Genomic DNA, 25,972 nt, shown 5'->3' with positions numbered 1-25,972 from the left:
AAGATTAAACTAATTCGATATTTTAAATTAGAAATTTAGATATTAAAAAACTATATGAAAAATACTATAAATTGCAATATTTTGTATATCAATATGATGAAACAATACATTTTAAAATATTAGTCAAAGTTCTTAAACTTTGACTCTATAAATAAAAATCATGACAAACAATACCAGACGAAGGGAATACTTATTTTCAAAAGATTTCTAGGTAATAAATTATTATGTTGTAAATGCTCATGAACTTAGAGTTTCTGCCACAAATATCATATATTATACTGAACTGTATTTTGTGGATGGTGAAGCTTCTATTTATTGTGATTATAGTATGTGGAGGATGATACTCTTTATGAAATGTGCATCAACTGTGAAATTATTGAACATAATAATGGAACGCTTCAACTTTATGAACATGAAAAAGAGAGTTGTGAGTGGACTTGGAAAGTTCAAGGAACTAGAAAAGGGTATGCCTTTAAGGGTATTCAAGAAGCTTGATAGCTTTTATTCTATCGCTAACAAAAAGAAGTTGAAAACAAAAAAAAACTGATATAATAAGTATTGGGTATGACTGTTATGGTGCTTGTCCCTTTACTCTTCTCATATCTAAGGATGGAAAATAAGCAACATTTAAGATCAAAACATTGAAGCCTAGGCATACTTGTGGTGTTTCTTTTGTTAATCCATTGACAACTTACCATACCTTGGCTGTGTATATTAAGGATGAAATTCAAAATAATTCAAAATACCTTATTAAAGACATGAGAAGAATTCTTGAGAAAAAATTTAAGTTGAATGTCTCAAGATCCAAACTAAAAAGATCCAAAACAATGGCTCTTGATAAATTGGAAGACAATTTCAAAGATGACTACAATAGGCTTCAATCTTATGCTAAAGAACTTAGACAGGAAAATTCAGCATTTGATGTGGTAACTAATATCTCTATTGATTCACTGGAACAAGGCATAAGAAAGTTTTTTGAGAATGTACATTTGCTTGAAGGCTTTGAAGGATGGATGAAAAATTTTGAGACCTACCATTTGTAATGACCTGTTTAGTCGTTTTGAGCAACAAACTTCAATTCTGGAAAAACAGGCTGAGGCGACGGACCAAACGACAATCCGTCATGGGCACGACGGACCGTCGCGGAGTCTCGTTTCAAAACACTTAGAAAATCTGAAATTGGGTACTGAAAATCAACTCTCTGAACTTCGTGACGGAATGGCAGGACAGACCGTCACAAGCAAGACGGACCGTCATAGATTGTTCACTGGAAATTGACTCTCTGACTCTTGCGACGACCTGCGGGACGGACCGTCGCAGGCACGACGGCCCGTCACAGGTTGCGCAAGTCCCAGGCAGAGTCGGATTTCTGGTTAAGTTTTAAGGGACGTTTTTGACTATTCTTGCCTTAATTATAAAGTTCGTGGGTTTATATTAATAACTCAAATTCTTGAGGGGTTAAAAGAGGTAACCCTAAGTTAATTAGTGGGGTATTATTGCCATCTTTTATTCTTAATTATATACTAATTAGGGTAAAAGAAAGAGGGTTTGAATAAAGAAAATAGAAAGAACAAGAGAGAGAGGGAGAATCGAACGAGAAGGGAGAAACAAAGCTTGGAGAAAAATTTGCTTGCTTGATCACTAATCTTCGGTGGAGGTAGGTTATGGTTTTCATGCTTTCATAGTAAACTCTTACTAGAGAATGATATGTATTGGTAGTATTGTAAACCCTACTATATGCTTAATTGTATGTTTGCATGAATATGATTGTGTGATTGTGATAAGATGAGCATGATGAAAATATTGAATCCCAAATCTTGAAAGGAAACTTTAATATACATTATTAATGATGATGCCTTGGTATAGAAGAAGGCTTGATGAATTAAAGTAATGGGATTGATGATGCCTTGGTATAGAGAAGGCCTGATGATTTACAGAATGATATTAGTGGATCGGAGTGTCACGTACCGACACATGTAGGGGATCGGGTGTCACGAACCGACACGTAGAATTAGGGGATCGGGTGTCACGAACCAGCCCGTAGAATTAGGGGATCGGGTGTCACGAACCGACACGTAGAATTAGGGGATCGGGTGTCACGAACCGACATGTAGAATTAGGGGATCGGGTGTCATAAACCAACACGTAGAATTAGGGGATCGGGTGTCACGAACCGACACGTAGATATAGGGGATCGGAGTGTCACATACCGACACAAGAGGAATAATGAATATGAGGGATCGGAGTGTCACGTATCGACACAAGAGGAATAATGAATATGAGGGATCGGAGTGTCACGTACCGACACAAGAGAATTAAAGATAATGAATCTTGAAAGATGATAATATACTCAATTAATGAACATAATTCCCAAATGAGTATGGTGTTGAGGCTTGAGCCCTCATTGATGAACTTGATTGTACTTATTAATGATTATAATACTTGTTGTGGCTACATGTTGAGTTTTATAGTTGATTTACGATAATATTGATATATATTATCCCCTATTTTGAGTTGGCCGATGATATCTACTAAGTACCCGTGTTTTGTACTGACCCCTACTTTTATGTTTTCTTCTTGTTTATTTGTGGAGTGCAGCAAACGTGTCATCGTCTTCAACTCAACAGTAATTCAAGCCAGTGTAACTACATCGGAAATTCAGGGTGAGCTAATGCTTCTAGCTTGGACTGGATCTCCTTCTTCAAGTCTTGATGCGTTGAACTTCCGGCATGGACTAGCTTCTTATGTATTTTTAGCTTTTAGAATACTCTTAGTTTAGTCATTTAATCGTAGATGTTCTTGTGATGATGACTTCCAGATTTTGGGGATGATAATAATAGTTTTGAATTGTTTTTATTAATGAGTTTAAGTCTTCCGCATTACTTTATGTTGATATTACCTTGAAATGTTAAGGTTTAGATTGGTTGGTTCGCTCACATAGGAGGGTAAGTGTGGGTGCCAGTCGCGGCCCGGATTGGGGTCGTGACAAACTTGGTATCAGAGCATTAGGTTCGTTGGTCTCATCACACAAGAACAGGTCTAGTAGAGTCTTAAGGAACGGTAGGGGGACGCCTTTACTTTTCCTTGAGAGGCTATAAGACTTTAGGAATAATTTCACTCTTTCATTCTTTCTTTCGTGCTACTACTTGAGTCCAATTAGTATCTAGGCGATACGAATTGGTATCTTACCATCTTCACTCTCTTTCGCAGATGGTTAGAACTAGAGCAACGACTACGCCAACACCAACATCGGCCAGACAAGAAACAACTGAGCCAGCCACTGGGGCTGTGGCTCGAGGAAGAACAGCGGCAAGGGGCCGTGGAAGAGGTCGTGGGAGGACGTCCTCTAGAGGGAGAGGACAAGCACCTAGCCCATCTGATACTAGGGCAGTGACTCCTCCACCGACCGAGGAAGTAATAAGAGAAGGGGAGGATTTGGAAACTGAACAAGTGCAAAATGAGAAAATGCCACCCCAACCTACCCTAGAGATGATCAATCAGGTTCTGGCTTATCTTAGCGGGTTATCTGATCAAGGTCAGGCACCTCCAGTGTTTTCTGCGCCAACACCTCCAGTTTCAGAAGTACAACATGCGGCTACTATGGCTCCCAGCATGGATGTTCCATTGGACATAGGCACATTTCCACGTCTGACTACTGGGCCTATAATGACAAATGATCAGCATGAACTTTTCAGTAAGTTCTTTAAATTGAAACCTCCGGTCTTCAAGGGTGCTGAATCGGAGGATGCCTATGATTTTCTGGTCGACTGTCACGAGTTACTACACAAGATGGGTATAGTAGAACGGTTTGGTGTGGAGTTTGTGACTTATCAGTTTCAAGGGAACGCCAAAATGTGGTGGCGGTCACATATCGAGTGTCAACCAATAGAGGCACCACCTATGACTTGGGCCTCATTCTCTAGTTTGTTTATGGAGAAGTATATCCCCCAGACTTTGAGGGATCGGAAAAGGGATGAGTTCTTGAGCCTAGAGTAAGGTAGGATGTCGGTTAATGCTTATGAGGCTAAGTTTCGTGCACTATCCAGATATGCCACTCAACTCTGTTTCAGTCCTCAAGAGCGGATTCGCCGGTTTGTGAAGGGGTTGAGGTCAGAATTGCGGATTTCGGCCTTACAGATAGCGGCAACGGCAAAATACTTCCAAGAGGTGGTAGACTTTGTTATAGAAGTGGAAGGAGTGAAGCCAGACGACTTCACCACAACATCGACATCAAAAAGGCTTCGAAAGGGAGGTGAGTTTAATGGTTCTTACACTAGAGGACAAGGTTCGGGAAGTTACTCAGTCCGACCAATTCAGTCTTCACTACAGACTGTAGTTGGGGGACCACCTCAGACCGGTCAACACTTCTCCGAGGGGCATATGATCGACTCCAAAGAATGTTATGGATGTGGGGAGATTGGACATATGAGGATAAATTGTCCCAGACCAAGTTACAGACCCCCAATAGCTAGAGGTAGAGGTGGTCATGGTAGAGGCCGTTTTTCTGGAGGGCGTGGTGGTCGAGGTAATAGTGATCACCAAAACGGCAGAGGTAATGGGCAAACTGGGGCCACTACATCACAACATGGTAGGGGCAACGGACAGACGAACGATAGGGCCCATTGTTACGCTTTCCCTGGGCGGTCTGAAGCGGAGGCATCTGATGCTGTCATCACAGGTAATCTTCTGGTTTGTGATTGCATGGCTTCTGTATTGTTTGATCCTGGATCCACGTTTTCTTATGTATCTTCCTCATTTGCTAATGGTCTAAATTTACATTGTGAATTACTTGATATGCCTATTCGTGTCTCTACTCCGGTGGGTGAGTCTGTGGTAGTTGAAAAGGTATATAGGTCTTGTTTGGTAAACTTTGTGGGGAGCAACACTTATGTAGATTTGTTTATCTTAGAAATAGATGATTTTGACGTGATTCTGGGTATGACTTGGCTTTCTCCGCAATTTGCAATCTTGGATTGTAATGCTAAAACGGTGACGTTAGCCAAGCCTGGGACAAACCCGTTAGTGTGGGAGGGTGACTACACTTCCAATCCGGTCCGCATCGTCTCCTTTCTTCGTGCTAAGAAAATGATTAGTAAAGGGTGTTTAGCTTTCTTGGCACATCTCAAGGATGACACTACCCAAGTACCTTCGATTGAGTCGGTTTCAGTAGTTCTTGAGTTTCTGGATGTGTTCCCTGCAGATCTTCCTGGTATGCCACCGGATAGGGATATTGACTTCTGTATTGATCTTGAACCCGGTACTCGCCCCATTTCTATACCCCCTTATAGAATGGCTCCCGCGGAGTTAAGAGAGTTAAAAGCACAACTTCAAGAGTTATTGAACAAAGGCTTCATTAGACCAAGTGCATCTCCTTGGGGTGCTCCGGTTTTGTTTGTAAAGAAGAAGGATGGGAGTTTTCGAATGTGTATAGACTACAGACAACTAAACAAGGTAACCATAAATAACAAGTACCCTCTTCCCCGCATTGATGATTTGTTCGATCAGTTACAAGGTGCTTGTGTATTCTCTAAGATTGACTTGAGATCCGGTTATCATCAATTGAAAATACGGGCAACGGATGTGCCAAAGACTGCTTTTCGAACGAGGTATGGGCATTACGAATTTGTAGTGATGTCCTTTGGTCTTACGAATGCCCCTGCTGCATTCATGAGCTTGATGAACGGGATTTTTAAGCCATATTTGGACCACTTCGTGATCGTATTTATTGATGATATATTGGTATACTCAAAGAGCAAGAAGGAACATGAAGAGTTTTTGAGAATGGTATTGGAAATATTGAGGGAGAAAAAGCTTTATGCCAAGTTCTCTAAGTGTGAGTTTTGGCTAGATGCGGTGTCCTTCTTGGGGCACGTGGTTTCTAAGGATGGAGTGATGGTGGATCGTTCTAAAATTGAGACAGTGAAGAATTGGGTAAGACCCACTAATGTGTCAGAAATAAGGAGCTTTGTTGGGTTAGCTAGCTACTACCGCCGATTTGTCAAGGGATTCTCTTCTATTGCTTCCCAATTGACGAACTTGACTAAGCAGAATGTCCCATTTGTATGGTCGGATGAATGTGAGGAAATCTTTCAGAAGCTCAAGACTTTGTTGACTACCGCACCTATCCTTACCTTGTCAGTAGAGGGTAAGAACTTCATTGTTTATTGTGATGCATCCTATTCTGGTTTGGGTGCAGTACTAATGCAAGAGAAGAGTGTGATTGCTTATGCTTCAAGACAATTAAAAGTGCATGAACGTAACTATCCCACTCATTATTTGGAATTGGCTGCGGTGGTGTTTGCATTAAAGCAATGGAGACACTATTTGTATGGGGTTTTGTGTGAGATCTATACGGATCATCGTAGCCTACAGTATGTCTTTACTCAGAAAGATTTGAACTTAAGACAGAGGAGATGGATGGAGTTACTAAAGGACTACGATATCACTATCTTGTATCATCCGGGGAAGGCGAATGTTGTAGCGGATGCTTTAAGTAGGAAGGCGGGAAGCATGGGAAGTCTAGCTCACTTGCAAGCTTCTAGACGCCCATTGGCTAGAGAGGTTCAGACTCTAGCTAATGACTTGATGAGATTAGAAGTAAATGAGAGGGGAGGATTGTTGGCTTCTGTTGAGGCAAGATCTTCCTTTCTTGACAAGATTAAGGGAAGACAGTCTGATGATGAGAAACTGCGCAGAATTCAAGATAAAGTATTGCGAGGAGAGGCTAAGGAAGCACAAATCGATGAGGAAGGTGTTTTGAGAATCAAGGGAAGGGTATGTGTACCCCGCGTCGATGATTTGATCAATACTATTCTGACAGAGGCTCATAGTTCAAGGTATTCTATACATCCGGGCGCAACCAAGATGTATCGTGACCTAAAGCAACACTTTTGGTGGAGTAGAATGAAGCGTGACATTGTGGATTTTATTGCCAAATGTCCAAACTGTCAACAAGTAAAGTATGAACACCAAAGGCCCGGAGGAACACTTCAGAGAATGCCCATTCCAGAATGGAAGTGGGAAAGAATTGCAATGGATTTTGTGGTTGGTCTTCCGATGACAATGGGTAAGTATGACTCCATTTGGGTGATTGTTGATAGGTTAACTAAATCTGCTCATTTCATTCCGGCCAAGGTGACTTACAATGCAGAAAAGTTAGCCAAACTTTACATCTCGGAAGTGGTGCGATTGCATGGGGTTCAACTATCCATCATATCAGATAGAGGTACGCAGTTTACTTCTAAGTTTTGGAAAACATTGCATGCAGAATTGGGTACTAGGTTGGACCTTAGTACTGCGTTCCATCCCCAGACCGATGGTCAGTCTGAGCGAACGATTCAAGTGTTGGAGGATATGCTTCGTGCGTGTGTGATAGAGTTTGGTGGTCATTGAGATAGCTTCTTACCCTTAGCGGAGTTTTCATACAATAATAGCTATCACTCAAGCATTGATATGGCCCCATTTGAAGCATTGTATGGTAGGAGATGTAGGTCTCCCATTGGTTGGTTTGATGCGTTCGAGGTCAGACCTTGGGGTACTGATCTCTTGAGGGATTCGATGGAAAAAGTGAGGTCTATTCAAGAAAAGCTTCTAGCAGCGCAAAGTAGACAAAAAGAATATGCAGCTCGAAAGGTTAGAAACTTAGAGTTCATGGAGGGTGAACAAGTCTTGTTGAAAGTTTCACCCATGAAAGGGGTGATGCGGTTTGGTAAAAGGGGTAAACTAAGTCCAAGGTACATTGGACCATTTGAAGTACTTCAGCGAGTAGGGGAGGTGGCTTATGAGTTAGCCTTGCCTCCAGGGCTGTCCGGAGTACACCCGGTATTCCATGTGTCGATGTTGAAAAGATACCATGGGGATGGGAACTACATTATCCGTTGGGATTCAGTTTTGCTTGATGAGAACTTGTCTTATGAGGAAGAGCCTGTTGCTATTTTAGATAGAGAAGTTCACAAGTTGAGGTCAAGAGAGATTGCATCCATCAAGGTGCAATGGAAGAATCGATCCGTTGAAGAAGCCACTTGGGAGAAGGAGGCGAAGATGCGAGAAAAATACCCACATCTGTTTACAGATTCAGGTACTCCTTTTCGCCCTTGTTTTCCTTCTTTTGATCGTTCGGGGACGAACGATGGGTAAATTGGTATCTATTGTAATGACCTGTTTAGTCGTTTTGAGCAACAAACTTCAATTCTGGAAAAACAGGCTGAGGCGACGGACCAAACGACGATCCGTCATGGGCACGACGGACCGTCGCAGGGTCTCGTTTCAAAACACTTAGAAAATCTAAAATTGGGTACTGAAAATCGACTCTCTGAACTTCGTGACGGAATGGCAGGACGGACCGTCATAGATTGTTCAGTGGAAATTGACTCTCTGACTCTTGCGACGACCTGCAGGACGGACCGTCGCAGGCACGACGGCCCGTCACAGGTTGCGCAAGTCCCAGGCAGAGTCGGATTTCTGGTTAAGTTTTAAGGGACGTTTTTGACTATTCTTGCCTTAATTATAAAGTTCGTGGGTTTATATTAATAACTCAAATTCTTGAGGGGTTAAAAGAGGTAACCCTAAGTTAATTAGTGGGGTATTATTGCCATCTTTTATTCTTAATTATATACTAATTAGGGTAAAAGAAAGAGGGTTTGAATAAAGAAAATAGAAAGAACAAGAGAGAGAGGGAGAATCGAACGAGAAGGGAGAAACAAAGCTTGGAGAAAAATTTGCTTACTTGATCACTAATCTTCGGTGGAGGTAGGTTATGGTTTTCATGCTTTCATAGTAAACTCTTAATAGAGAATGATATGTATTGGTAGTATTGTAAACCCTACTATATGCTTAATTGTATGTTTGCATGAATATGATTGTGTGATTGTGATAAGATGAGCATGATGAAAATATTGAATCCCAAATCTTGAAAGGAAACTTTAATATACATTATTAATGATGATGCCTTGGTATAGAAGAAGGCTTGATGAATTAAAGTAATGGGATTGATGATGCCTTGGTATAGAGAAGGCCTGATGATTTACAGAATGATATTAGTGGATCGGAGTGTCACGTACCGACACATGTAGGGGATCGGGTGTCACGAACCGACACGTAGAATTAGGGGATCGGGTGTCACGAACCGACACGTAGAATTAGGGGATCGGGTGTCACGAACCGACACGTAGAATTAGGGGATCGAGTGTCACGAACCGACACGTAGAATTAGGGGATCGGGTGTCACGAACCGACACGTAGAATTAGGGGATCGGGTGTCACGAACCGACACGTAGATATAGGGGATCGGAGTGTCATGTACCGACACAAGAGGAATAATGAATATGAGGGATCGGAGTGTCACGTACCGACACAAGAGGAATAATGAATATGAGGGATCGGAGTGTCACGTACCGACACAAGAGAATTAAAGATAATGAATCTTGAAAGATGATAATATACTCAATCTAATGAACATAATTCCCAAATGAGTATGGTGTTGAGGCTTGAGCCCTCATGGATGAACTTGATGGTACTTATTGATGATTATAATACTTGTTGTGGCTACATGTTGAGTTTTGTAGTTGATTTACGATAATATTGATATATACTGTCCCCTATTTTGAGTTTGCCGATGATATCTACTCAGTACCCGTGTTTTGTACTGACCCCTACTTTTATGTTTTCTTCTTGTTTATTTGTGGAGTGCAGCAAACGTGCCATCGTCTTCAACTCAACAGTAATTCAAGCCAGTCTTACTACATCGGAAATTCAGGGTGAGCTAATGCTTCTAGCTTGGACTGGATCTCCTTCTTCAACTCTTGATGCCTTGAACTTCCGGCATGGACTAGCTTCTTATGTATTTTTAACTTTTAGAATACTCTTAGTTTAGTCATTTGATCGTAGATGTTCTTGTGATGATGACTTCCAGATTTTGGGGATGATAATAATAGTTTTGAATTGTTTTTATTAATGAGTTTAAGTCTTCCGCATTACTTTATGTTGATATTACCTTGAAATGTTAAGGTTTAGATTGGTTGGTTCGCTCACATAGGAGGGTAAGTGTGGGTGACAGTCGCGGCCCGGATTTGGGTCGTGACACCATTGGTTTAGATGGAACATTTCTCAAAGAAAAATGTAATGGACACTATATATTAGTGCAGTTGTTGGGAAATGAATCATTTCTACCCAATAGCTTGGGCGGTGTTGGAAAAGGAAAATATAGGAACTGAAAAAGGTGAAACTATGATATTTATGTCTAATATGCAAAAGGGAGGTGTAACGACCCGCTAGGTCGTTTTGACAACTAGGACTATTTTGGCTCTTTCCGAAAAATTCAAAGGGGTATTTTAAACTATTTGATAACTAGGAGTACTTAGTTGATACATATATCTATATTATAATTAATATACTTGAATAATAATTGGGTAAAATTCTTTTTTTTAATAACCCTTACCATTTGACTATATAATTAAAACAAATCAGTTAGGTTATTTTAGAAGAAGAAAAAAAAATATAATGGTTAGAAACTACCTGGAGACGAGAGGGACCAAACGGCTGCGGAGAACATTAATTTCAAGGTAAATCAATCCAAATTTGTTAAGGTTTATATGTAATTGTATGGTACACTTGTGGTAATATAATAAAATAAGATTTTGAGAGGATTAAATTTTAATGTATAGTCACTGTAATGTATTTTTTTAAAACTGTAATGTGGCATAGGATTTATTGGATAATGGCGACCAATGATTGCTTAATCATTGGATACAATTGGTTTCTCATGAAATTATATGCATATTCCTTTACAAGTTAGACATTTGACAGTACCCATTTGAAGAAAAGGAAAAAAACGTGGTCTGCACTATCGTATTCCTTGATTTTCTTTATTAATTCTTAATTGTATTTATTTTATCAAATTATATTACTAGTTCTTGATATATTGAGATAGGTAATTAATTATTAGGTGTATATTATATGATTTAGCATTGAATCTAGGGTATTTGGAGAGGTTAAGGTTAAGTTCTTGGCTTGAAATTTGACGAATTGACATATAAATTATACCAAGATTTGGCATTTGATTAGCGATATGAATGAGTTTAGGGTCTATGATATACATATAATAATTTGTATGTCCACAAACTCGCTTACTTATGAATATTGCATCATTGGTAGATCGTGAACATTCCAAAACTTAACGAAAAGAAAAGGAACTATCTTGAGGATTCGTGACATGAGCTCGACACTTGAGGTATGTTAAGACTTTGAGACTTGTTGAAGGACGTTTTCCTAATTAAAGATTAAAAATGAAAACAGACAAAGGGGTAAGGGGGAAAATGGTGGTCTCGTATCAATGGTGTGACGGGCATTGGTACGTGTACCGGTGTTATGAAAAAAAGGAAAATTTCTATTATAGAATGTGGATTGAAATTTGAGAATGCCAAAGCATATGGGCATTAGCTGATTTATTATTGACTTGAATTCCTTGTGTGATTGTGTTTTATTTATTTCACCCGTATAGTTGTGATAATTGAGGTGGTTATGTATTATGTTCATATTGATTGATTGAGATGCATCATCATCCCCTCTATTGTAATAATATTGGGCACATGCATACACATGAGACTGAGTATCAGTTGGGCACGTGGAGATCGTCCGTGCTGGGGATGGTGAGATGTTAAGATTGTAATTTGGGCACGTGGAGACCGTCCGTGCGAAAATTGTTTGATATTAGGATAGTGCGTTGAGATCGTCTGCACAGACAGGTGGAGATCGTCCGTGTTGGTATATGGACCTCGCGAGTCCCCCATGGGTCATGAACTCTCGATGTATTTCCGAGGAGTATCATGTATATACGGTTGAGTGTGTACTGGGTATTCTGAGACAATTCATTACATGGTGTTATATTTCATTGCATTTCATCACATCATTTATTTTGATGATTATGTGTTTTGTTTGGTGTATGGAAAATACTTGATGTTTGATTACCTTTATTGATGAAACCTAAATAGTGAGTGTAATATATGTATATATATATATATATATATATATACATACTCATATAATTTACGAATTTATTCTTTTTGTATGAACTCCCGTCACTACTTCTTCGTTGTCGGTCAATGAGACATACTGGGTACACGTGGTTTTATATTCATACTACGCTTGTTGCACTCTTTGTGGTGCAGATTCAATTCCTAGTAGAAGCACATCTCGTGGAGCAAATTGAGTCCGAGCTTGGAGTTGTGGTGAGCTGCTTGGCTGTTCCGTGGCCCACACCTCCCTCTATCTTTTATTTATCCTGTTATTAGTATTCAAACAGGATATCCCTTATATTAGATTTGTCATTTAGTTTCAGACTTGCATCGAATTTTAGAAGCTCTTGTACTTAACACACCAATTCTTGGGGTGATATATTTTAGCTACCACATTTCGTACTTATAAGGAACTCAATGTTGGAGATTCTTGCTAAATGTTAGTCTTTTTACTCATTTGTCGGTTTAGTTGGGTTAATATGTTGGGTTGGCTTACCTATTGGTTGGAAACATAGGTGCAATCACGACTTGCAAAATTTGGGTCGTCCGAATTTGGTATCAGAGCCCTAGGTTCATCGGTCTCAAGAGTACAAGAGCAATGTCTAGTAGAGTCTTGTGGATCGGTATGAAGACGTCCATACCTATCTTCGAGAGGCTATAGGACATTTAGGAAAATTCTGTTCTTTTATTCATTATCGTTCACACTTGACCTTGTAGAAATTCTAATCTTGATATATCATTCTCTCTCAGATGGAGAGGAACCGTACATCGGCAAGTGGTGGTCAGGATCCTATTCCTGCACCTTCTTCTGGGAACACTATCCAAGACAGAGGTTGGGGTAGGGGTCGTGTTGCAGCACCTATGGATGGTCAAGTACCAGTAGCTACCCAGGGTCGTGATAGGACCATACCTCCTGATGCAGAGGTTATTCGTGGGGATGTGCAAGATCGTGTCAAGGGGGATGGGCTAGCTCAGGCTCCACCCTGTACTATTGTCCCCCAAGTGCTTCAAGATACCTTGGCTCGTATGTTAGGAATCCTAGAGGGGATGGCCTAGGCAGGAGCTTTGCCTGTCACTTCTGATGGCTCACAGACCCGTGTTGGAGGTCAAACTCCAGATCCGATAGTTGCTCCAGATTCTCAGACTCCCAGAACTCAGCCAGCTGTCGATGTAGCTCCTCGTTTGGATAGTATGGAGTTTCCAGATATGACATCACATTTGGTGAACAGGCCTTCTATGACTATTGATGAGCAAAAGATGTTTTGGAGGTTCAGACTAATGAATCCTCCTACTTATACTGGTGACTTAGCTGAGGATGCATATGAGTTTATAGTTAGTTGTCATGAGAGGTTGCATAATCTTGGATTAGTGAAGTCTCATGGAGTTGACTACACAGCGTTTCAGATGACCGGCTCTGCTAAGCAGTGTTGGAGGGATTATATTATTAGTAGGCCAGCTGGATCCCATCCACTATCCTGGACTCAGTTTACTCAGGTATTTCTATCCAAATTTGTTCCACGCAGTGAGAGGGAGCGCAAGAGGGCCGTGTTTGAGGGTTTGCAGCAAAATGGTATGTCAGTTGCAGAGTATGAGGGAAAATTTCATGCCTTGGCTAGGCATGCTTTGATGATACTTCCCACAGAGGTTGAGAGAGTGAGGAGGTTTGTTAAGGGGTTGATTATTCCAATTCGTCTAGGAGTTTCTCAGGTTGCTGCTTCTGGTGTTCCATTCCAGAAAGTAGTAGATGCTGCTAAGGAGTTTTACTTGATTCGACGTGAGGGATTTAAGCAGCGAGAGGGCAAGAGGACTCGTTATTCAGGTGATTATGGTGGTGCTCCGCCTAGGAGTCGGAGTTACTTGGGCAGAGGTTATCACCCTCAGTCCAGCAGACCCATTCATGCTGCTATACCAGCGTCTGAGGCTGGTTACGTTGGGCATAACTCTTCGAGCTTGGTACATACTTCGCAGGGTTCATCTTCTAGACCTGTAGTTCGTGGATGGCATTCTGGTCATTCAGGTTCCTCTCATCAGCCTGCGCCTCGTAGGGGTTGCTTTGAGTGTGGTGATATGGGACACTTTGTGAGAGACTGCCCTAGGACCAGACGTGGTGGCTTACATCAGGGTTCTCAGGCTTCGAATTCCAGGGTTGTACAACCTCCAGCTGGGGGTGGTGCACAGAATGGTAGAGGTGGTTCTCATTCAGGTAGAGGTGGTTCTCATTCAGGTAGAGGTGGTTCTCCTTCTGGTTGAGGTGGTGGTCGTGGAGGTTCACAATCTGATGGAGGTCGTTCTCACTGTTATGCTTTTCCAGGTATGCCAGAGGCTGAAGCCTCAGATGCTGTTATCATAGGTATTATTTTTGTTTGTCATCGACGAGCTACTGTATTATTTGATCCAGGCCCTACTTATTCTTATGTGTCCACATATTTTGCTCCTAGTCTGGATATATTGTGTGAGTCTCTTGATTTGCCAATACGTGTTTCTACTCCTGTCGGGGATTCTGTAGTTGTAGATCGGGTGTATCGTTTATGTACTATTACTTTGATGGGGTGTGACACTCATGCAGATTTAAAGGTCTTAGATATGATAGATTTTGCTGTGATTCTTGGTATGGATTGGTTATCTTCTTACCACGCAATTTTAAATTGTCACGCCAAGACCATTAATTTAGCTATGCCTGGAATTCCTATAGTAGAATGGAGAGGTACTCTTAGTCATCCTTCTAAAGGTGTGATATCATTCCTTAAGGCTCGTCAGTTTGTACAGAGAGGATGTTTGGCTTACTTGGCCCATATTCGAGATACTAGTATTGAGACTCCTATGCTTAAGTCTATTCCAGTGGTGAGTGAATTTTCAGAGGTATTCTCAATCGATTTTCCAGGTCTTCCACCAGATCGTGATATTGATTTTTGTATTGATGTGGAGCCAGGCACTCGGCCTATTTCCAATCCTCCTTATCATATGGCACCGGCTGAATTGAAAAAGCTGAAGGAGCAGTTGAAGGATTTGTTGAGCAAAGGTTTTATTAGACCAAATGTATCTCCTTGGGGTGCTCCAATGTTATTTGTAAAGAAGAAAGATGGATCTACGCGTATGTGTATTGACTATCGGCAGTTGAACAAGGTAATCATCAGAAATAAGTATCTGATACCTTGTATTGATGATTTATTTGATCAGTTATAGGGTGCTTCAGTTTTCTCCAAAATTGACTTGAGATCTGGCTATCATAAGCTGAAGGTTAGGGTGGAGGATATCCCTAAGACGGCTTTTCGAACACGTTATGGTCATTACAAGTTTTTGGTGATGTCTTTTGGATTAACTAATGCTCCAGCAGCTTTTATGGACCTGATGAATGGAGTGTTCCGACCGTATTTAGATTCCTTTGTTATTGTGTTCATAGATGATATATTGATATACTCACGCACTAAGGAGGAACACGAGCATCATTTGAGGATTGTTCTTGGGATCCTAAAGGAGAAGAAGCTTTATGCAAAGTTTTCAAAGTGTGAGTTTTGGCTTAGTTCGGTAGCATTCTTGGGACATGTAGTGTCCAAGGAGGGTATCATGGTGGATCCTAAGAAGATTGAGGCGGTTAGAGATTGGGTCAGACCTGCTTCAGTTACTGAGATTCGGAGTTTCTTGGGCTTTGCAGGTTATTATCGACGGTTTGTTGAGGGTTTCTCATCCATTGCATCTCCATTAACTAGATTGTCACAGAAGGAGGTGACTTTTCAGTAGTTTGACGAATGCGAGGTTAGTTTCCAAAAGCTCAAGACTCTATTGACTACTTCTCCGATTTTGACCCTACCCATGAAGGGAGAGCGTTTTGTTGTATATTGTGATTCTTCTCGGATTGGTCTTGGTTGTGTGTTGATGCAGAAGGGAAGGGTGATAGCTTATGCTTCGAGGCAGTTAAAGGTTTATGAGAAGAACTACCCTATTCATGATTTAGAGTTGGCGGCTGTTGTGTTTGCATTAAAGATTTGGAGGCATTATCTTTATGGTGTGCATTGTGAGGTGTTCACAGATCATCGTAGTCTCCAGTATATATTCAATTAGAGGGATCTAAATTTGAAGCAGAGAAGATGGTTGGAGTTGCTCAAAGACTACGATATGACTATTCTTTATCACCCAGGCAAAGAAAATGTTGTAGCAGATGCCTTGAGTAGGAAGGCGGTAAGTATGGGTAGTCTAGCCATGTTACAGGTTCCCGAGAGTCCTTTAGCTAGGGATGTCCAATCCCTGGCCAATAGCTTTGTGAGCCTTGATATTTCAGAATCTGGTAAGGTGTTGGCTTATATGGAGGCTAGGTCATCCTTGTTGGAGCAGATTCGGGCTCAACAGTTTGACGATGGTGATTTATGTAAGATTAGGGACAAGGTTTTAAAAGGAGAAGCCAAGGCTGCAATTCTTGATAGTGAGGGAGTTTTGAAGATTCAGGGTCGTATATGTGTTCCTCGTACAGGTGATTTAACTAGATTGATCATGGAGGAGGCTCATAGTTCGAGGTACTCTATTCATCCGGGGGCTACTAAGATGTATCGTGACTTGAAGCAACACTATTGGTGGTGTCGTATGAAGAGGGACATAGTAGATTTTGTATCTCGATGTTTGAATTGTCAACAAGTGAAGTAAGAACACCAAAAGCCTGGAGGTATGACTCAGAGGATGCCCATACCTGAGTGGAAGTGGGAGCGCATTGCTATGGACTTTGTGGTAGGGTTGCCATGTACCTTGGGTAAGTTTGATGCTATATGGGTCATCGTGGATCAACTGACTAAGTCTGCACACATTGTACCAGTTCAGACTACCTATAACTCAGAGAGGTTAGCAAAGATTTATATTCGGGAGATAGTTCGGTTGCATGGGGTTCCTATATCTATTATTTCAGATCGTGGCACCCAATTTACATCTCATTTCTGGCGGTGTATGCAGAAAGAGTTGGGCACTCGGGTGGATCTTAATACAGCCTTTCACCCTCAGACTGATGGTCAGTCTGAGCGGACTATTCAGGTTCTTGAGGACATGTTGCGGGCATGTGTGATTGACTTTGGTGGTCACTGGGATCAGTTCTTGCCATTAGCGGAATTTACTTACAATAATAATTATCATTCGAGCATTGAGATGGCACCATTTGAGGCTCTGTATGGTAGGAGATGTCGATCTCCAATTGGCTGGTTTGATGCATTTGAGGTTAGACCATGGGGTACAGATTTGTTGAGGGAGTCCTTGGACAAAGTCAAGTTGATCCAAGATAGACTTATCATGGCTCAGAGTAGGCAAAAGAGTTATGCAGATCGAAAGATTCGTGATTTAGAGTTTATGGTCGTAGAGAGGGTTTTATTGAAGGTTTCACCTATGAAGGGTGTGATGAGGTTTGGAAAGAAGGGTAAGTTGAGCCCAAGGTATATTGGTCCTTTCGAGATTGTTGAGCGTAATGGTGAGGTGGCGTATCAGTTGGCTTTGCCACCTGGTTCGTCAGGTGTCCATCCTGTATTTCATATTCCATGCTTAAGAAGTATCATCAGGGTGGTGATCATCTGATTCAATGGGACTCAATGTTACTTGATCAGAATTTGGCTTTTGAGGAAGAGCCGATCACCATTTTGGATAGGCAAATTCAGAAGCTAAGGTCCAAGGAGATTGCTTCAGTAAAGGTTCAATGGAAGCATCGTCCAGTGGAGGAGGCTACATGGGAGACAGAGTCAGACATGACGAGTAAATATCCTCATCTTTTTTAGCGTTCACGTTAGCCCTTTTCTTTTCTCGTTCAAGGATGAACGTTTGTTTAAGTGGTAGGTGATGTAACGACCCGCTAGGTCGTTTTGAGAACTAGGACTATTTTGGCTCTTTCCGACAAATTCAAAGGGGTATTTTAATCTATTTGATAACTAGGAGTACTTAGTTGATACATATATCTATATTATAATTAATATACTTGAATAATAATTGGGTCAAATTCTTTTTTTTAATAACCCTTACCATTTAACTATATAATTAAAACAAATCAGTTAGCTTATTTTAGAAGAAGAAAAAAAAATATAAAGGTTAGAAACTACCTGGAGACGAGAGGGACCAAATGGCTGCGGAGAACATTAATTTTCCAGGTAAATCAATCCAAATTTGTTAAGGTTTATATGTAATTGTATGGTACACTTGTAGTAATATAATAAAATAAGATTTTGAGAGGATTAAATTGTAATGTATAGTTACTGTAATGTATTTTTTTTAAAAACTGTAATGTGGCATATGATTTATTGGATAATGGTGACCAATGATTGCTTAATCATTGGATACAATTGGTTTCTCATGAAATTATATGCATATTCCTTTACAAGTTAGACATTTGACAGTACCCATTTGAAGAAAAGGAAAAAAAACGTGGTCTGCACTATAGTATTCCTTGATTTTCTTTATTAATTCTTAATTGTATTTATTTTATCAAATTATATTACTAGTTCTTGATATATTGAGCTAGGTAATTAATTATTAGGTGTATATTATATGATTTAGCATTGAATCTAGGGTATTTGGAGAGGTTAAGGTTAAGTTCTTGGCTTGAAATTTAAAGAATTGGCATATAAATTATACCAAGATTTGGCGTTTGATTAGAGATAAGAATGAGTTTAGGGTCTATGATATACATATAATAATTTGTATGTCCACAAACTCGCTTACTTATGAATATTGCATCATTGGTAGATCGTGAACAGTCCAAAACTTAACGAAAAGGAAAGGAACTATCTTGAGGATTCGTGACACGAGCTCGACACTTGAGGTATGTTAAGACTTTTAGACTTGTTGAAGGACGTTTTCCTAATTAAAGATTAAAAATGAAAACAAACAAAGTAATAAGGGGAAAATGATGGTCTCGTATCAATGGTGTGACGGGCATTGGTACGAGTACCGGCGTTATAAAAAAAAGGAAAATTTCTATTATAAAATGTGGATTGAAATTTGAGAATGCCAAAGCATATGGGCATTAGCTATTATATTATTGACTTGAATTCCTTGTGTGATTGTGTTTTATTTATTTCACCCGTATAGTTATGATAATTGAGGTGGTTATGTATTATGTTCATATTGATTGATTGAGATGCATCATCATTCCCTCTATTGAAATAATATTGTGCACATGCATAGACATGAGACTGAGTATAAGTTGGGCACGTGGAGATCGTCCGCGCTGGGGATGGTGAGATGTTAAGATTGTAATTTGGGCACGTGGAGACCGTCCGTGCGAAAATTGTTTGATATTATGATAGTGCGTTGAGATCGTCCGCACAGACACGTGGAGATCGTCCGTGTTGGTATATGGACCTCGCGAGTCCCTCATGGGTCATGAACTCTCGATGTATTTCTGAGGAGTATCATGTATATACGGTTGAGTGTGTACTGGGTATTCTGAGACAATTCATTACATGGTGTTATATTGCATTGCATTTCATCACATCATTTATTTTGATGATTATGTCTTTTGTTTGGTGTATGGAAAATACTTGATGTTTGATTACCTTTATTGATGAAACCTAAATAGTGAGTGTAATATATATATATATATATATATATATATATATATACTCATATAATTTACGAATTTATTCTTTTTGTATGAACTCCCGTCACTACTTCTTCGTTGTCGGTCAATGAAACATACTAGGTACACGTGGTTTCATATTCATACTACGCTTGTTGCACTCTTTGTGGTGCAGATTCAATTCCTAGTAGAAGCACATCTCGTGGAGCAAATTGAGTCCGAGCTTGGAGTTGTGGTGAGCTGCTTGGCTGTTCCGTGGCCCATACCTCCCTCTATCTTTTATTTATCCTGTTATTAGTATTCAAACAGGATATACCTTATGTTAGATTTATCATTTAGTTTCAGACTTGCAACGAATTTTAGAAGCTCTTGTACTTAAGACACCAATTCTTTGAGTGATATATTTAAGCTTCCGCATTTTGTACTTATAAGGAACTCAATGTTGGATATTCTTGCTAAATGTTAGTCTTTTTACTCATTTGTTGGTTTAGTTGGGTTAATATGTTGGGTTGGCTTACCTATTGGTTGGAAACATAGGTGCCATCACGACTTGCAAAATTTGGGTCGTGACAGGAGCTTTAAAATATATGTTTTCCTTATCACCTTTTCTTTATCTTTTTTCTTACTGTCAATTTTTTCTTTTTGATTTTTAGGGGTTGTTGGATGTTTTAGCTAATGTTCTCCTAGAAACACACCATAGGTTTTGTATGAGGCATATAGAATCTAACTGGTGCAAGAAATAGCGGAATGGTGAAGAAAAAAAATTGATTTGGAGGGGTGCTTGGAGTACCTATGTAGAAGAATTCAAAGACACTTTAAAGTTGTTAAAAAAGGTTCATGAACATTCAACTAGTGCTCTTCTTAATTTTCCTATAATTAAATGGTAGGGAATATCTTGATACTCAATATAAGAGTCTAATGGTAGAAATAACTTCATCAAGTTTGTTAACTGTTGGATACTTGAAGCTAGAAAAATCAATAATTAAAATGCTAGAGGAAATTAGATTGAAGGTTATGAATATGTTGGTGAAAAATGAAAAAATGGGTAGAAAATGGCAAAATGATAGCAGTCCATCGACTATGAAGTTGTACAATGGCTATCGATTAATGGCTACTAATTGTACAATTGAGTTCAATAGAGATTATGGTTATGAAGTTAAATATGGAGACACGGACACACACATATTGAATTTGGAGTTGAAGAAATGCACTTGTAGATTATAGGACTTGGGTGATACCATTCCATCAAGGGACTTTTGCATTAAAAAAATTAAAATTTGGTAACAAACAAGCACAAATTACAACCAGTTAGGGGTTCTCAATTCTGAAAAATTGACCCTACTCAAGCAATGGTAAAACTTGTTGGAAAACCCAAGATGAAAAGAAATAGAGAAACTGATGAGGCAAGTTTTAGAAAGGGGGCATGAAGCAGTCAAGAAAAGGTACTCTAATGACATGCAACAAGTGTGGTGATTTCAATTACAATGATAAGGGATGTTATAAGGTAATCTCTCTTAATTTTTTTTATTTGCTTAAAAGGTATTAGTTTTTGTCAATCACAACATTTTTTTAAGGTTGAAGGACCATGAAGATGGTGAAAGTTAACACGAAAGAAATAAAAAAGCAAGCAGTCAAAAATCGAGGTGTCGCATAGGAAAAAATGGAAAAAACTCTACACTTAGCGCCACTGTAGAGTATGAGACAGAAGCTTCACACAACGATTTCAGACACAACAATGAATGCCTACGGTCGAAAATGAAGTAGATCCAACATTGCGACCAATGGTAATTTTTGGGACAGAAACATGGATGGAAAAGAGGTCTCTCATATTTGAAACAATATAAAGCAGGAAGATTCTTTTTAAAGGGGATGCGAGAGGAATCTCGACCCTTTGGATTTACCATATTCATCAAAGAAGACTACTTCAAAGGAAAAGAATGCAGTCTAGACTTGTCAATTACAAGCTGAAGTAAAGAAGAAAAGAGTGAAGCAAATGGTAATGAAGGGAGTTTACAAACCGTTGTGCGGTTGATCATTTTTTACATTAATTGGTTATTTTGAATAGTATTATAAGATGTAAAATCCAAAAAATTTCTTTTGTTGCTAACCATACAGTAGATGTTTGTGGTTGGTTTAACCACCAGAATGTTAATCTTCCTTTGTTGGTAAGTTGTTTTAAGATAATTTAATGAAAATTGATAATTATATTCTACCGCATCTGGCATAACTATTGTTTATTGTATTTTGTGCGAGAGAGTAAATTTATGTGCTTTGATTGATATTGTTGTTTAAATTACGACTAAAATTAGAATTGTTCATGAACTTCTTTGAACTAGTAGTTAACTCACAGATGATTCAATGTGGAATGTGAAGGAGTCATTGATGATTCTCTATAATTTAATTTTGATTCTCTTTCATTACTAAATAATACAAAAATTGAAAAAATCACTACACAAGACCAAAAAGGTGAATCAAAAGTTGTCATAAATCAATATAATGAACCAAAAGTTAATTACACTTAAATCACAAAAGTGCAAGTGAGACGAAATAGTTTTGTAGCATAATATGGCCTTGGAATCTAGCATTTAAATTCCCAAAAAAGATATAATCATAAAAAGTACTACTATATTTCCAAAATTTACAGACTTTTTGCCTCATTGAGTGAAAGAAAAGAACCCAACTAAGAAAGTGAAGGTAAAAAAACTACAAAGTTTTCATTCGAATTCCTAAAAAAAGGCAAAGTCCGGTATTTGACGAAGATCTTTCTATCAATAGATAGGAATGAGTGTTCGATATAGGGGATAGGATCCATCTGCTCTTTATCTCACAATTTTTTTGTGAGAAATATATATATATCGTTTATCTATCTCTTGTCTATCTATCCTTGATTCTCAAGTCCAATTTTTTGGTTCCCCGAAGCCCCGAATGGAATGGATCGTTTCTGCCAACGAAATGAACGCGGAGAATTTTACGATTTTATAAACGCAATGACTTCGTCCACAATCTGTTCGCGAATACTCTGAATCTGTTGTGTGACGGTCAATAAAACTTTAGCAGACTCTTGATTGTCACTTGTAGCTGCAAGATGTATTACTGATAGGGTAGTCAAATGGACGGTTTGAGTTGAAATTGGAGATATTAAAATGGGTTCAAATAGAAGTTGCGTTGGGTCTTGACCCGGTCAAATTTACTTTGGGCTCAAATGGGTTAAAAATGGTTTGGGTATTGACTCTCCCAATTTGACCCGATTAATATCAATAATTTAACATATCGATATTTAACTTTTATAATCACAATTCAAATTTCCGCTCAAGAAACTTTGTTAAAAAAGTAATAAATGAATAAAAAAATCCTAAAAAGATGCTAAATAGATAATAATTCATGCGTTTAATATAGTAACATATCTTAAAACAGATTGAAATTGGAGATTGAATTGGGCTCAATTGAGATTTCTCTTTGAAAGGGTTAGGATTGAATGAGTTGAAATTGAAGCCAAGTCAAATTATCTTGAGCCCAACCCTAAAAATTCTGGATGGGTTACAAATGTTTGGGTTTGTTTTTGACACCCCTATGTATAAGCATGTAATTATTATGATGAGCGACAATAAGATCAACTCCAACTTATAGTAAACATTAAATAATTTCTGCATAACCTTTACGAGCAGCAGCGAGCAAAGGAGTTGTTGACAATCAATTTTGGACCTCCACAATATAAATTAATCATTGGACTTCTTAAATTCCAAACTATTTAAAATAATTAATTTTTATAAAATTCAATGTATATATTATTTAAAGTTACTTTAATTAATTTTTCAATTAATATATATGTTTTATATATTTTATAAATATTCAAAATCATCTCAAAATATTTTAATTTAATTAAATATCTGGTGAATTAGTTTAGCTATATAATGGTTTATATTTTAAATTACTTAGTTTACATTTGAGTAAGTATTTTATTTTATTAAAATTAATTATTAGTAAAATTTACTAATTTAATCAATTCGACAGAATTCTTAATTTTGATTGGCTATAAGTGAAATTCAGTTGGCTATTTCATTCCTCTTAAACTCTCTTCCAAGACTAAGTGTTTGGGACCACTTACTCATCAAATCAGCATTCCAATTTTCCCTCCATATTAACTTTCAGCTGACCCAACTAATTTTCCAAATAATTTCATATTTTTATCTATCTCTAAAGTGATTAATAGGTAAAGGTTCTTTTGGGAGAGAAGCTTGGATTATAGGATCTTTCATGCAAGTTAGAAGTATGTCCTTATTTGACGAAAATCAAGCATATAAGGACATACTTCTAACTTGCATGAAAGATCCTATAATCCAAGCTTCTCTCCCAAAAGAACCTTCACCTATTAATCACTTTAGAGATAGATAAAAATATGAAATTATTAAAACACATATACTTAGTATGCCTAATACATAAAATCATGATAATAGAAATTTAATGGAAATATGCTCTTTTTGATTAAAACACCATAGTAAAAGTATAAGAACATCATCCAATACCTTAGAAACATATAAGACTCACTTAAGTAAGACAAAGAGAGACAACCCATACACTCTATCTAAACACACATAAATGATCCTTAGGACTACCTATAATGAAATAAATACACTTTAATACACCAAAACATATAACATGAGATTCTCCTACGAAAAGTGAGTTTAAGGCTCACTTGAGTGAGTTATGAAGTGACCGCCCATACAATCCCTTCACACACACCTAAGAGATCCTTTCGACTACCTATCATAAGATCATTCTCACTCCATTAATCAACTTTCCTATCTGGAGTAATTCTTAAGACTTCCGTAGGTGAGATATGAAGAGACCATCCTTTATGCCCCTTCACATTTTAACTAGACAATCCTTAAATACTATAGATAAGTACTTATTCATTTACATGCTTTCTAACTTAAGTCATTATCTTCATTAGTTCATTGCACATTCAAGCAATGGTCTTGTAATGACCTAGGGACTCAAGCACTAATATCTTCAAAGCCTAAAATTTTTCAATGTCTAGATAGCATCCCATATCACCATCTAAACTTCCTAGAACTTCTCCAATACTACGAGAATAGGCAATAACCGACATAGACCATACTAGCTATGCATGAAACGGAGTAATGAACGTACTCCGGTGGAGGTTTGTTCCACTTGCCAATAGTAGAATTAGGACACATACCATGTAGGCACATGATTAAGGAATGTGAAGGGTTTCTTTGCACTCCGTCCTCATTCTTAACTAGAGCTTCTTCCCAAACCATACTCACTCAAACCTAGCCTTTGTTCTCATAGAGTAATTCACATAAAGGATCACATAAATAGGTTCCATATCTAGTTTATAACCCAATCACATTTCACCTTACCAAAGATCTCAATAACTTTCCTAAATATAATTTCATGCCGTTCCAGCCAACCAACCTTAAGTCCATCATTCACACAAGAAGGATAACATTACGACTTTCGACTTCAAGGATATCATAACCTAACATCTAGGATGAAGGCTCCACATAAAGGACCATCTTAGCAATGTTTAAGGTCACATGTCAATCACACATACAAGACTAAGAGGATTTAGCATACTAAGTCAAGAATTCATATTCATATTATACATGTATAATTTAAGGGACACATGTCAACAAAAAAAGACACACACATACTTCACATATAGCATATCATTCTAGAAGCACATAGGCATAACCAACATCATCTATAGGTCACCCTATTCACTACTATAATATCATCAATATAACCATTATAAGACTTACGCAACCAAGAAGGAAGAATCATACATCAATCCTAAGACTACACACTTAAGATCATAGTCATAGTCTAACATTATCACCTAATGTCAATAGAAGAACACATACTTTCACTTACTCACATAAGAATTCAATAGTAGATATATATGATCATACTTCACATAAATAAACTACACAAACTACCATAATACATCAAGTAATGACGACAAGTTCATGATCATCATAATTCATAATGTAATGTCAACGAGTCCACATCGTTCACAAGTAAAACACATAGCACTGCCACCATAATTAGACCATACCGATCACAACATAATTCAAGACTTAAACTACTTAATATAAATATAATTAGGGCAGCATACCATCAATCCATTCTAATCACTTTAGTCCATAGCTAAATAATTCAACACCATACCAAAATGCCCTTAACCATGGCCATGATCATCAATTCAATTCAATACTTACAAAGGACAAAGAATCAAAGATAACTGAACTTAGATTTTTGGATTTAGGGTAGAATACTAACAATACTAATATGATTGTATCATAATTCAATAGCCCTACTCAAACTGCATAAGAATTCAATAGTATAGAGACATGATCACTTCACCCATAAAATAGTCAAAACTAGGATTGCATTGTTT

At 38.3% G+C, this 25,972-nt stretch overlaps 1 protein-coding gene across 1 annotated transcript; it reads left to right on the top strand.

Moving 5' to 3' along the window:
* The first annotated feature begins 827 nt into the window (after positions 1–827).
* LOC138348868 (uncharacterized) lies at positions 828–20,291 on the top strand. The gene is made up of 17 exons (XM_069298462.1): positions 828–926; positions 12,165–12,224; positions 12,762–13,013; positions 13,104–13,232; positions 13,386–13,566; positions 13,654–13,878; positions 14,029–14,235; positions 14,323–15,134; positions 15,195–15,294; positions 15,664–15,734; positions 15,828–15,929; positions 16,071–16,298; positions 16,380–16,476; positions 16,732–17,155; positions 17,291–17,504; positions 19,724–19,783; positions 20,202–20,291. Exons 1-17 carry the CDS (start codon positions 828–830, stop codon positions 20,289–20,291), a joined length of 3,351 nt encoding a protein of 1,116 aa, XP_069154563.1.
* Positions 20,292–25,972: the final 5,681 nt, after the last annotated feature.

Source organism: Solanum lycopersicum, chromosome 5, assembly GCF_036512215.1.
Source record: "Solanum lycopersicum chromosome 5, SLM_r2.1".
Taxonomy (NCBI): domain Eukaryota; kingdom Viridiplantae; phylum Streptophyta; class Magnoliopsida; order Solanales; family Solanaceae; genus Solanum; species Solanum lycopersicum.
This window is presented reverse-complemented; position numbering and strand designations above follow the sequence as displayed.

Bases quoted from the DNA above. Each gene is read 5' to 3' on its own strand.
- LOC138348868 (XM_069298462.1), top strand. From the start codon at position 828: ATGGCTCTTGATAAATTGGAAGACAATTTCAAAGATGACTACAATAGG. The intron at 13,567-13,653 runs GTTTGCAGCAAA...TACTTCCCACAG, and splicing joins CAAGAGGGCCGTGTTTGAGG to AGGTTGAGAGAGTGAGGAGG. The intron at 13,879-14,028 runs GTTATCACCCTC...CTGGTCATTCAG, and splicing joins TCGGAGTTACTTGGGCAGAG to GTTCCTCTCATCAGCCTGCG.